The sequence below is a fragment of the Oreochromis aureus genome, linkage group 9 (genome assembly GCF_013358895.1).
Source record: "Oreochromis aureus strain Israel breed Guangdong linkage group 9, ZZ_aureus, whole genome shotgun sequence".
Taxonomy (NCBI): Eukaryota; Metazoa; Chordata; class Actinopteri; order Cichliformes; family Cichlidae; genus Oreochromis; species Oreochromis aureus.
Genome location: NC_052950.1, coordinates 26,937,593 through 26,950,035, shown reverse-complemented (window position 1 = coordinate 26,950,035; position 12,443 = coordinate 26,937,593). Strand labels below are relative to the sequence as shown.

The window sequence follows — 12,443 nt, the reverse complement described above, 5'->3', positions numbered from 1 at the left end:
TCGTGGAAAAATTTGTCTTAAACCTGAGTTTAAAGCATGTACCTGTGAGCATGTAATTCATCTAATCACACCTAATTGGACGGCAGTTCTGGACAAATATACAAGTTACACTTCACAGCATAATGTGAGCACAGTAGTGCGGCCTTGTGCGGTCAGCAAACTTCTTTTTTTTCAGTCTAAAAGAAAATATATATATTCATAATTCATTCATACACTGAATGAATCCTAGGCAAAGATCAGATCAGTAACTAAAGATCAGTGAAGTCTTGGGCCAGTTGTGAGTGATCAAATGATTCATTAAGAGAGACACATCTGAATATTTCTATTCACATTCTGAAAAATAAGGTGTACAATGCGTCCTTTAAAGGTTTTGAGGCTAGCAGCCGTGGACTTTATAGTGGCTCATGGGAGGTTTAAGGAGAGTGTATAAATGTGCAGATATGAGTGGCTATCTGGTGCCCTGAGCATCGTTTCTTTTTCCTGAGGTTGCACCCCCAGCTTTAAGGATTAGGAGGTCATTATGTTCAATTATATGACTGCTTTGATTCTGCTTCAGATGAACCAATAGAATCAGCTTTTTATTTTGCTCGGTGTGTTGTTTTGGGGTTTTTTTTTATTTGTAATTCCTTTATTTAACAAGATTATCTCATTGAGATTATGATTTTATTTATTTATTATTTTTCTATATAGACCTGTTATACGTGTGCAAATGTATTAGGAGGGTAAAGAAAGTAAACAAGTTAAAGTAATATCAAGGCATTCATATATTCAGGTCCACTGGTCACATCTTGCAATAAGTGTCCTGTATATAAAACACATCACATCTCCGTGGGTGCCATGGTTTCGTGGCGTATAGTATTACTGCTTCACTGAGTTTGAATCCACCTCGGAGCCTTTCTGTGTGGAGTTTGCATGTTCTCGCTGTGTTTGAATGGGTTCCCTCTGGGTACTCTAACTTCCCGACACAGTCCAAACACATGCATGTTAGGTTAATTGGTGATTTTAAATTGAACATGGTTCTGAGTGGTTATCCTCGTCTCTTTGTTAGCCCTGTGATAGACTGGCGACCTGTCCGGGGCGTACCTCGCCTCTCGCCCTATGACAGCTGGGAAAGGCTCCAGTGACCCTGAATTGGCACGTCTATTTCTCTGGAGCTTCTTTTTCCTCAAATCTGGAACATGCTTTTTCTTCCACAGCATGGTCCCTCCAGGTGTTTTGCACAGCTGAAAGATTAAAAAAAAAAAAAGAACCGCAGAGCCTCTCTTGTAAAATCCGTCATATGTTCCCCTTGTCTGCACTCACACTGCTAAAAACATGTTGAAACAGCTTGTTTCAGAGTGTCTCATGCTGCTGCACAACATCCAATTCAAAATGATTGGTAACTTGAATGAAACCAAGCAAGCAGGAAAAGCAACTGATTGTTTTTATGTAAGTGTGTGTGGAAAAAGCAGGGAGGAGAGAGTCCTGAAACCTTCAACTGAGTTTTGCATATAAAGAAGATCAGGGTTGTGGCAAAGTTAGACAGCAGGTCGTTTCTACATCCCATAATTTACTGTACTCAGAGTCAACTGGTCAAGTGTGAAATGAGAAAAGCAACCATAAAGGGAATATAAAACAAATGACTTCCTACTGTGGAGTTACATATTAGCGCAGCTGGTGCTACAGTGTGTTCCTTCTGTTATATTTGCTTTGTTTTTGATAATGCTATATTAAAACAGTGACCTAATGAATCACACTGATTCGCTGGAACAATTACATTTGCATTTACAGCATTTAGCTGACACCCTCATCTCGCTGTGTGCAAGAGTGCAGAAGCAGGATACACTTAAAACCATTAAAATATATATAATAGAGCCCAGTAATAAGTGGTTACTGCAGCAACAGCTCCACTTGTGATCAAGAGGAGAGGGGAAGCATTTTTGAGAGCAAGGTAAGGTGGATTTGCACATGACAGATTATAATTAATTTTCTGGTTGTGAAAAATATAATAAATGCTGTTTTAAATTGGTGATACGTGGTACTGATGTTTCAGCAGTGAAGCTAATTGTCAGTTAATACTGCATAACATGGGTTTACTGTAGTTCATAGTGTTGTCCTTGATAGGTAATGGACAACTAAAACACATTTTGAGTAAGACCGAGATTTTGTGTAGCCAAAGCTGATGGAGGTATACTTGCCAACATTTAATACAGGCTATTTTACTAAGGTTTTATTCAATATAAAATTCAATTGATGCTAAAAGACCGTAACCTCTTTCATCCTTTACTTGGGGATAAGTATCCACAAGGGAGGTCTCCTGGGAACTACATACCTTTCTAGCCTTTCTTTCCCCCCCCCTATTTGCTCTTGCATCTCTAATAGCGAAATCCAGAATGATGTAATTCATGGCCAATGGTTGGTAATGCAAAGTCACCTTTTACGTTTTATATTTTCTTGTAATCCTGTTTCAACTTCTTAATTTTCTCTCTACATCTACCACATTGCTTTGCTTTGTGTTGGATGCCCAGCAGCAAGTCAAGTGGAGCTACTTGTGAAGATTTTTTATATTTCCTCTGTCGCATATAGGCTTAGGCTTCCCTGTTTTTCCACCTGACCTCCGTGCAGAGATTAGGGAGCCCGAAGTGTGTGTATATGTGTATGGTTTTGTTGAGTCTGCGTTCTCAGTTTACTTTTGTTTTTTGCTCTTGCATAATTGAACTTTTTGCACATCAGCATTTTTAGTCTTTCGTTCATATTGTATTCGTGCTCTAGTTAATGTTTCTGTTGTCTTCTATTTGTGTTCATTTTCCTTAATGTTACTTTTGTTCAGTGTAGCAGTTATCTCTGGATTTAGTTCTTATTTTACTTTGGCTGTGGCTGTGCTTAGTTTTGCTTCCTCCCCTGTCTCATTTTCTTGATTGTCTACACCTGTGTCTAGATCGCCCCAGCTGTCCCCACTTCCATGACCATGACTTTCATGGCTTCCCTTCACTCTTTCTTGCAGTGACTGTTTAAACTCTCACTGTGTTCTCTGCCTACTTTGGATTCAGTTTCACATTTTTCTGCTGGACTCAGCCAGAATAAAAGGCCGGTCTTTTGTTATGTAGTCTGTTTTGGAGTTTGCATTTGGGTTCTCTTCTTGCAATTCATGACACAACCTGACCTTATTTCTGAACCAATCACAGTACACCTACAGCATTCAAAGTTCAAGGTTTTATGTGATACAGTTTAAGTTCTTTTCCTTTGGAATAGCCTGCAAAACATGATTTCCCAGTCTTTTGATGGCCATTAGACAAAATTGCCTATATTTATTGAAAAAAGATGAGTCTGTTTGTAGCTTGATTTATTCATTAAAAAGCTAATTTGGTTGCAGGGGTTCAATAGTGCAAACTGTACATCTGCAGCGAGGACCTCAACAGAGTGCTCATCACACCTAGTGTCAAGTTTACTCCCCTGGAGGGAATTTCATTTAAATACTGAGAAGGGAAAACCTCAGACACAACACAGCCAGGGTGATGTAGCAGGGCAGTGGGGCTGAGTCGTGGCTCCTGCAGGTGGGGGAGCCAGCACCAGGGCACTGGGTCTCCCGCAGGTTAAATCCAGTGAGTGAAGAGCAGCTTGATTGCACAGCTGGATTGGCAGCATAGCCATTTCCAGACATATCTCTGAAATGTTTGGGGAACAAAAGAAAGTAGAAAGAAGTCAGCAGCCAGGTACAGAGGTGGCTGAATCAGCAGTCTATGTCTAACAGGAAAGTGCAGAGGGGATAGTGGCTGTCATGGTGTTCTATTAGTAAACTCTATTTCACATGTAAGTGATCCAGTTTGCTGAGGTGCGGTAGTACGTAACAGTCGGTGTCGGACTGATCAAACTGTGTCTTTTTCCTGCATTTGTCTATGCCTAAAGCAGATGCACTCTAAAAGAAATGCAATTTAAAATAGCTGGCCTCTTTCCATGACCAGTGCACAAGCTCCAGCAGTTTTGAATGAAGTTAATCCATCACTTTATGTGTTGAGGTGATCTAGCAATTTCAACAAGTTTTCAATCAAGTGCTGAAAACGACCGGCAGAACAATTCAGTGGCTTGTTTCAGTACTGGCAGGTCTGACACACAGGCAGTTTAAAACGACTAGACGTTCAATGATGGATAATTTTCACCTCCAAACTGTGCAAATTCAGACAATTTTCTGCGTGTGTGGTTTGCCAGTCTTCTACTAACCAACAGGCAGGAGAAGAGCAAACCTCTTAAAAAAACCGCAATGTTTAATACACATGAATGGCAAAGGAAAAAAAGTTGATTTGAATAGTTTTATGATCAAACTGTGGCATTCATCTATTTTATTTTATTTTACAGGTGATACAATCTTTCAGTGCAAAAGACCAGGACTTACCAAGCGCTGGACAACAGTTCTCCTTCAGATCACCAAAAGAAGATCTGAAAAACAGGAATTTTACCATCCTAGACTTTGGAAGTATGTATTCTCTGTTTTGACATACCTGACCAATGACTACAGTTTGAAACATGTCTCCTGTTTGAACAGTTTATGAAATACTGACAAACAGGTAATAATCTTAGAAAGCAGATGACCTTTTTCAGAAATAAATTGAAATTGCGCTTGAAACACTTTAAAGTGACAGTGAAAGTAATGATGATACTGAAATATACTGGGATAGTGACATAAAAATCACCTTGGGTTGTATATTCAAGTGACATATTACTCTTCAGTCGCTGCCTGCAAATAACCTGTCTCCAAACAAAACCCAAAAGCACAGAGGAAAAGACTTCAGATCATCTTTTCATTGAAAGGTTTGAGTGGCATGTCTCAGTGCTAAAAATAACCCAAACACATGCAGTCAGACACTGTATTGTGATAAGGCCACATATCACATGTGAAGCTCTGCAGTCTGCACCGGTTGAGGCCTTTGAAGTCTAACCAGAAAGACGGGTAATGAAAAGTGAAAAGTGGGACATGGCAGGATGAGGCCAGGGAAACGAATGCATTCACCATCCTTGACAAGCACTGGTCCGAACCTCTGATCCAGTTTTACCTTTTGGACACAGTGTCTTGCAGCTTCCTGACTGCCAGAAGCCTCAGAAGCACACTCTCCAGATACAAAGTGAGATCTGATAGGTAGGGACAGGAAATGCAAACACCACAGGCTCTGCGGACAGGTTGGGTGAGACAGGGGGAGAGAGTGCACAAACAAAATCGTGCTTGTGCACAACATGCAAGGTGTGCTAAAACGCCTGACCTCCTGTCAAGAAAAAGTGCTAGGCTTCGTCACTGGAACAAACCTGGCTTGACAGGGGTCAGACAGTCTAGCTGTAGCAGACAGAAGCAGGCAGGTTTAACCTGACATGTTCCCTCTCCCTCGTATACATTGTCGACCTCTATTCAACTTGAATTTCTTACACCTTTGGCTGTCATCCCAAGTTGTTCCCTTTGTGTGTTTTTAGGAGTGTAATCAGCAAAGCAGCAGTAACCCCACTGCAATTATTCAGATTATTTTATTCAATCTTCTTTTTATTTCTTTATTTATCTGTGCTGCAAAAGGTTTATGAAGTCAGAACCATAAACACAAACATTTCACGACACAATATTCAGACCACAAAACTTTAGGTGCTGCACACAGAGGTGCCACTATCAAAATGAAGTTTACAATTTTGCACATAGCTCAAAAACAGCTTGGCTTGCGGTGGTTACTTTTCATAGTTTCATTCTCTGAGTCTTTGTTCCAATAGTTTTCAGCCCCAGAGTATTTTCAAAAAAATTGTTACGAAGTCAACTGATACATCAGATTCGACATTATAAAGTAAATCAATGTTTATTTATTTAGATCGATAATAAAAAATAAAATGAATTTTCCAGTTGTCTGAGAAAATACATTTTTTTAATGCACATTCACTAATGCGCGCTGAACTTTTCTCCAAGTGTATTCATTCATAAATAATAGTAACAATTTTAAAATCATTAGAAGTCTCCATTTAAATGCTACCAACACTGTTACAGATGATTTGAAGAAAGCGATCACGTTTCAAATCGTAATCAGACACGTCAGTGGTGAGACTTGTCTGAACTGCTACTGTATAGTCAGCCTATGGAGGCAATTATAGTATATTGTATACTTAAAGTATTTGATAATACATTCAAAACTAGCAGAACAATATTTTAAATCAACATGTACAGCTCAGACAAAAACTCAGCTGTACACATGTGATGTCATTACACGAAGATGTGAGAGAGTATCGTGAAAACCATGTGTCCCCCCCACTGGTGCAGCCAGTAAGTCAACTTCAGCGAACAAATAAAAGTTAATATTTAACATCCCTGGTTTCTCTCTCCTACTTGTGTTGACAGAGATCTGCAAATGCTTCCAGTAAGCCTTGACCCAAATTATTTATAATAGAAAATTATCTACTACCTGTAAAACAAGATAACATCATAAATAAAACATACATACATAATTACAAACTCTCTGCAGTTAGTGGTGTTTCAAGGAATACTGTTCCGGGTGTGGCTCGAAGCAAAGTTTTGAAGCAAAGTTTTGTAAAATAGTGAGAGCTTTGAGAAGACAAGTCTTTGATATGTTCCAGTTTCTTGTCTCACTCAGAGAAACAAATTGAGACGATTTGATATCACACATAAAGAGTTATCAGACATGGCAAAATTTCATCTCTCAAACTTGGACGTTGAGAGTTGTAATTCAGCTCAGAGGATTGTCTGACTGATGTGAGGTTATACTTGGAGGAATATTTTCTTTTACTTTGGTCAGAACTTTCTAACCTGCACAGATCAAGGAATAAGCAGTTGCTGCACTACTTCAGGCCTTTCCATAAAAAAAAAAAATAAAAAAAAATAAGATCTCTTAAATCCAAGACTACATATGTTGTCAAAGAATCAATGACTGTTTTGAAGCTCTTTTGTGCATTTGATGACATTTTTTAAAAGCTCTTGTCTTTTTTAGATAACACAGCTGGAATCGTGACAAAGCGGAGTGGCTTTCGAAGACGTTTACAGGAGATCTACTTCCTCCCTGTGGTTATTGAAGATAATGGCTACCCACCCAAAAGCAGCACGGGCACATTGACCATCCGTGTATGCGGCTGTGAATCGGACGGTTCACTGTTAACTTGCAGTGCAGAGGCCATCTTTCTTCCTGTGGGTCTAAGCACAGGAGCGCTGATTGCTATACTTCTATGTATCATCATCCTGCTGGGTGAGATTCGGATTTTATTCTCAAACTTTGAAAACTCCAAACTGTGTGAAATATGACTATATTTATGGCAGTTATACATAGTAGTCATTTTCTTTGTGGAAAATATTTCATGGGATTTCAGGAGGATAAGTCCTAGTCTGCCCTATATTTATACTTTGTACTATAAACTCTATTAAAATGTGAACTAGTTTGACATTTTGAAATATAACATCACTTTTCATAACAGCTGGAGGCAGTCCAGCAAAACTGCTCCGTCCAAAGGCTGATGGCTTACTATCATTGTAGAGGCTCAAGGGCACTCAATGTGCATATGTTTAAGTTGTATGAAAAACCCATTGCGTCCAATTTTCCTGGGTTGGACTCTTTCTTGGCTGGGTTCAGCGACAGTCTGGAGTCTTCACTGTTTGCCTGGCAATCTCATAAGGACGTCAGGACTTGGAGAAATATTGATCTTCTCTAACTTCTGAGGGGAGAAAAAAAGAAAAAAAACAGGGGCTGACATTTTATGAAATATCAAACTATTGACATTTCCACTCTACAACTATTCCTTTAGTGCAGGCTCCGAAAAGTTGAGGAGAATTTATTTTTTAATATCTGAGATTTTAGTAGCCAAATTCTGATCTGAATTTAACCAAAGAAAACGGTAAAGTTTTAGAAAACCCTGTGAGACTAGACGCATGTGCATCAAAGAATATTGATGCACGTGCTCCAGATATACTTCCCCTTGTGTCTGCCAGTACCTGGTTCCAAACCAGAGCTGAGCTGACCATCAGAGTTGGGCTGGCATCTCTCCAGGAGTGTCTGCAGTTAATTATCAAACCCATGTGAATATTGTCATTCAATGAGATGTTAAAGACTAGAGGGAGGGTCGCTTGGCTCTATAAACTAAATCCAATCTTGCTGCCCTGTGGCTGTTTCAGAAGCTACAGCTTTTACATTTCCCACAAGGTCATGGTTGTAAAACTCCTTCCTAATTCTCTGCTATTAATGCCTGAGCTCATCTGCATAGCTGGGAGGAAGTAAATGTAGGTTTACGGCATCATTTTCTGAATTATAAGCATGGGATGGTCGGTTGTTAAAGAAGACCTCGTTTTATACTGGAAGTCCATGACCTTTGAATTTAGCTGTATTTACTTTTCTCTATCTCCTTCTAATTTACGATGCACGAAGAATCCACTGTTAAATTCCACCTATGCCTAATCATTAATCCTTTTTCATTACCCTCATGAATGTATTCATGTGAAATATCAGCCTAAGTTCCACTGTTTTATATGTGATTGAACATAAAAGCACACGGTGGATTGTGGCACTGTGCTGTAGAGCTGTGTCGGTGTGTTCACTTCATTTGAGAAGAATGTCTTCAAAGCTCCAAGTCGACCCACTCCCAAGGCTAAGGCTGATGCCAAACTGTCATGCTGTCCCTGAGAAGGGAAGAGGCAGAGAAAATCAGCACTCCCACTGAGAACATTTCCATAGAGCCACTTAGTTTCTGTGCAGCATTTGTAAGGATGACCCAGTTGTCCTGTGAGGAAAAAAAACGAGGAGTCGAAATTAAACAAGCCAGGCGTTCATCTACATTGCTATGTCTCCCAAACTGATGTGGATCGGCTGCATCTAATGACAATGCCTGTAATAACCGTCTGTTGTGAAAGTCTACAAATGAGCCACTGGGGGGAGCTGGCACACCACTTAAAGTAGGATAAAAATAACTTGAGAGTAAAAGAAGGGAGAAAGAAAGTGAGATACAGAGAGGTTGAAAAGAGGCGACCTAGTCAGGGCTTTTTTCAGTCTGAATGTATTTATTGGAATCTTTCATTTGAATGATTTCACTTTTTCCTGCCCATTGCTCTTACTCCTAGATGCAACTGTATATTAAAAGCCCAGAGGAAAAAACACATTTTACTGCAGTTTTCAATGAATAGGCTGAGTAGGGGACACAGGGGGAGACAGACACAGAGAGACACATTGCACTGACAGGAGTGAAGAGAGAGTAGGAAATTTACCATGCTGAAAATAACACAGCGGTACTACGGTGTCTAAAATATGCAGCACCTCGAGCAATCTCTGATGGTTTGTGTGAAAAAACAATAAAATGTTGCTTTGGGTATATTGTCAGCAGTACAATTTCACTTCCAACAATGTTTACAGCTCTGTGCTATTTTTTTCTAAGCATGTATTGCAGTGAGTACATCTTATTCTTTGAGATGCCAAAGCAAAAAGAAGGCATTGATTTGCAGGTCAGATGTCTAGACAACAAATGACAATGATAACAGGCATCCTGTGTTGTTGTTTTTTTTACCCTCACTCTTATAACTGTTGTTCCTGTGCTCTATATTAACACTTGTTTTTGGAGTCATACTACCTGCACTTTGCCGAGCACATGTCTACACTAATCCTCTTTGCTAGCATACTCATCATCTTTGTTTCATGTGTAAGCATGTTAATAGCATTGTATATTATTTTTTAAAACACAATACTCAAAAAAAGAACACTCTGGGCCACCCTGTATATAAATCTTGATCCTATTAAATATTTTCAGTAGGATTACGCATAAGACCAGCTGGTCTCAGTGAAGGAAGGAGACTCAGGTGATGCCCTTCTGTCCATCTAGTCGAGTAAATTTTGTATAGGGTTTAATATTTAAGTTGCCACAGTTTCTCTGCATGGTAGCCTGCCATACAGCCAATCTCAGATGCAGTATCTGTTCTCATGTAGAGCCAAGTAAAAATTAAGGCATACCAAAATCATCTTTTTTTGACTATAGGGGTTCTGTTTAAAATGATATTTTCTGTTGAGTAATCCAAATTCATACCTCTGATCAACACAACTTGACATATTTTGAGCTGTAAATGGTTAAAACTATACCTCTAAGAGGCTCTACTCTTCTCACAAATAAAGATTCAATAACCTAAATTTTTTGGGAAATCTAACATGGATACATTTTGATTTGTTCTCGTAGTTATTGTCGTCCTCTACGTGGGATTGAGACGGCAGAAGAAGAAGGAGACCCTTATGTCATCCAAAGAGGACATCCGGGATAATGTGATTCACTACGATGATGAAGGAGGGGGAGAAGAGGACACGCACGCGTTTGACATGGGGACACTTCGCAATCCCAAGGTTGTCAAAGACAACCTATACCGCAGGGATGTCAAGCCTGAGATGAAAAGAGGTCCCAGGCCGCCTGTCTCTCAGGACAGCGCAGATATCCGAGACTTCATCAACCAGCGTCTGAAAGAGCATGACACGGACAACTCAGCCCCGCCCTACGATTCCTTAGCGACATACGCTTACGAAGGAGATGGCTCTGTAGCTGAGTCGCTAAGCTCCATTGAGTCCCTCGCAATAGACCTCGAGGAGGACTATGATTACCTCACTGACTGGGGGCCCCGCTTTAAGACACTGGCTGGGATTTTCGGGGAACAGTCAGAAACTCAGTCGAACTCAGCAACCACAGAGAACACACATTGATGTTGTTCACAGACTCAAAAAGCAAATATGTAACAATATTCTTTTTGTTGGCTCAAATATTTCACCATTACTTTCTTCCCATGTTATCCATTTTTAATGTTTTGGGGTTTTTTCAGCTCACTGTTTTCTATTTCATTGGTGCTTTACCATGCTCAGTCCCAAAATTGTCTAAAAAAATATTTAAAAAAAAGAAAAGAACATATGATAACATAAGTAGATGAGCTAAGCAGTCATTCAATTTCCTTTCGGCTGAATATAGTTTCTTGTCTTACATTTTATTTCCTCTCGGGGATCACGCATACGCACGGAAATGTTGCCGTTTCCAACAACATCCTTTAAAGTGCCTCAATATAATTGTTCTTTCACTTGCTATTTCATGCCACATGTCCGGTGATGTTCTTTTGAGCCCCATAGATAAATTCAGTCAGCACTGTGCTCTGACTGGCAGAAGCATCTACCAACACCAATGTAACTCTGTGGGGACAATGACGTGGCCCAAGTTTGGCCAAAGATGTTTTGAATGTTATTTATTGTTCTATTTATTTATTGGCTGATTGAGTTTGATTAGATTTTTGTGTATTTATCTATTTATCTCTCAGTCATCAATCTGTATTTTTATTTTTGGAGACACTTGAGGATTTTGTAATTAATCGAGGCCCACTTGAAAATGTATGTTTCTATTAGGTGGGTCCTGTGAATAGACTTGTACTAGAGTTGTAAAAAAAAAAAAAGAGAGAGAGAGCGAGAAATTAGGGCTAAATACTACAGTTGAGTCATGTAAGCACTGTTTTGTTAAATAAACCACACTTGGATAGAATCCCTCTCCATCTATTTATTACTTATGAAAGTTCACTTACCACTGATTAAAATAATACTGTCTGATTTATGGTGAACTTAGAAGTTGTATGAATGGACCAGAGCACTCTTGATAGGTACATTAGGTGTAATTGTAAAGTTATATATATTATACATGTGTAAATAATCAGTTCTAGCTCCATATTATTAAGATGTCACTTCAGAAGCTAAAGTAGAGGTTTCGAAATGCAATGATCACAAATCAGTGGGTGACGTTACAGTACTAAGCGCCAGCATATTCATACTGTGAGCTGCTAACTAACTTAGCCATCAAATGTTATTATGTTTAAATAGCATACATACAGCCATGGTAAAAAAGAAAGTGCACCCTATTTCATAAAAATCATCTACTCCTTACCAGGGCTTAAAATGAGTTAAATACAATATTGTTTCATTAGTTATTTAACAAAGAAGAAGACAAAATGCAGAATCAGTGTGTGGTAAAACTAAGAACAGCCACGTGCTCCTAATCAAATGTACTTGTTTGATTAATCATCATCAACTGTGAGCACCTCTATAAAAGCAGAGGTTTTGGCAATTTGCTGGTTTGGAGCATTCGGTGTGTAAGCAATTGTTGATGGCCATCAGTCTTGGAAGGGTTGTAAAGCTGTTTTCAAATCATTTGAAGTCCATCCTTTCACAGTGAAAAAGATTATAACCAAGTGACCAAAGTATTATAGAGACAAATGTGAGACCATCTGTGTGACAGCTAAGCTTGGCTGAAATTGGGTCATGCAACAGCACAATGATCCCAAGCACAGCAGCAAATCTACAATAGAGTGGCTGGAAAAGAAAAGAACGAAGGTGCTGCAATGGCCCAGTAAAAGTCCAGACCTCAGACTGATTTAAGAAGAGATGTATGGATAAACAAATGCCAATAAACATCAATGAACCAAAGCAATGTTGTAAAGACAAATGGGC

At 39.3% G+C, this 12,443-nt stretch overlaps 1 protein-coding gene across 1 annotated transcript in view; it reads left to right on the top strand.

Annotated features, from left to right (window-relative positions):
• LOC116324447 (cadherin-12-like) overlaps positions 1-11,474 on the top strand; it is a 99,721-nt gene extending 88,247 nt beyond the window's left edge. Inside the window, exons 10-12 of the mRNA XM_031745040.2 lie at positions 4,333-4,450; positions 6,945-7,196; positions 10,156-11,474. Of these exons, the coding sequence (XP_031600900.1) occupies positions 4,333-4,450; positions 6,945-7,196; positions 10,156-10,667 (882 nt within the window). The 3' untranslated portion in view covers positions 10,668-11,474. The remainder of the gene's footprint in view (positions 1-4,332; positions 4,451-6,944; positions 7,197-10,155) is intronic.
• The last annotated feature ends 969 nt before the right edge of the window (positions 11,475-12,443 follow it).